This window comes from Eimeria mitis, genomic scaffold (genome assembly GCF_000499745.2).
Source record: "Eimeria mitis Houghton genomic scaffold, Emh_scaff251, whole genome shotgun sequence".
NCBI lineage: Eukaryota > Apicomplexa > Conoidasida > Eucoccidiorida > Eimeriidae > Eimeria > Eimeria mitis.
In genome coordinates this window covers 9466-10059 of record NW_013570851.1, presented here as the reverse complement: position 1 = coordinate 10059, position 594 = coordinate 9466, and the positions used below count along the sequence as shown (strand labels likewise).

The following is a 594-nucleotide window of genomic DNA, read 5'->3' as shown; positions in this document are numbered from 1 at the left end:
GCAGCAAGAGGCCGGAGGGGCAACAGCAGCGTCCACGGCATGAGCAGTCCAGTGCAGCAGCAGACCGGCGGGCAGCAGCAGCAGCAGCAACAGCAGCGGCGGCGGCTGGCGGACCAGGGGGTCCACACCCAGCATCTGGCAGCAGCAGCAGCAGCAGCAGCGCCTTGAGCGGGTTGGCAGGGGTCGTTGCTTCAAGCGCTGCTGCTGCTGCTGCTTACGCCACCAGCCGCCTTCGCTCCCTCTCTGCTGCTGCAGTGCAGCCGCCGCCACCGCCACCACCTGCACTACCACCACCTCCACCGCCTCCACCCCAGCAGCAGCAGCAGCAACCGCAGCAACAACAGCAGAAGCAACGGCAGCAGCTGCAGCAGCAACCGCAGCAACAGCCGCAGCAGGAGTCGGGAGGCATCCGCAGCAGGAGCGATGGAGGTTCTGCAGCAGAAGCTGACGTGGCTGCTGCTGCTGCATTTCCCGGGGCTCCGCCGGACGCAGCAGCTCTGAGCAGCAGCAGCAGCAGCAACAGTAACAGCAGTCCCCTCCTGGGCGCGCAGCTGCTGCAGACGGATGGCAGCAGCGAGACGCTGCTCGATAACA

The 594-nt window shown here is 67.0% G+C and overlaps 1 protein-coding gene across 1 annotated transcript in view; it reads left to right on the top strand.

The window, feature by feature from the left end:
- EMH_0005340 (oxysterol-binding protein, putative) overlaps positions 1–594 on the top strand; it is a gene marked incomplete at both ends in the record, with an annotated part of 12791 nt that overhangs the window by 3455 nt on the left and 8742 nt on the right. Inside the window, 1 exon segment of the mRNA XM_013497169.1 lies at positions 3–594. Within this exon segment, the coding sequence (XP_013352623.1) occupies positions 3–594 (592 nt within the window).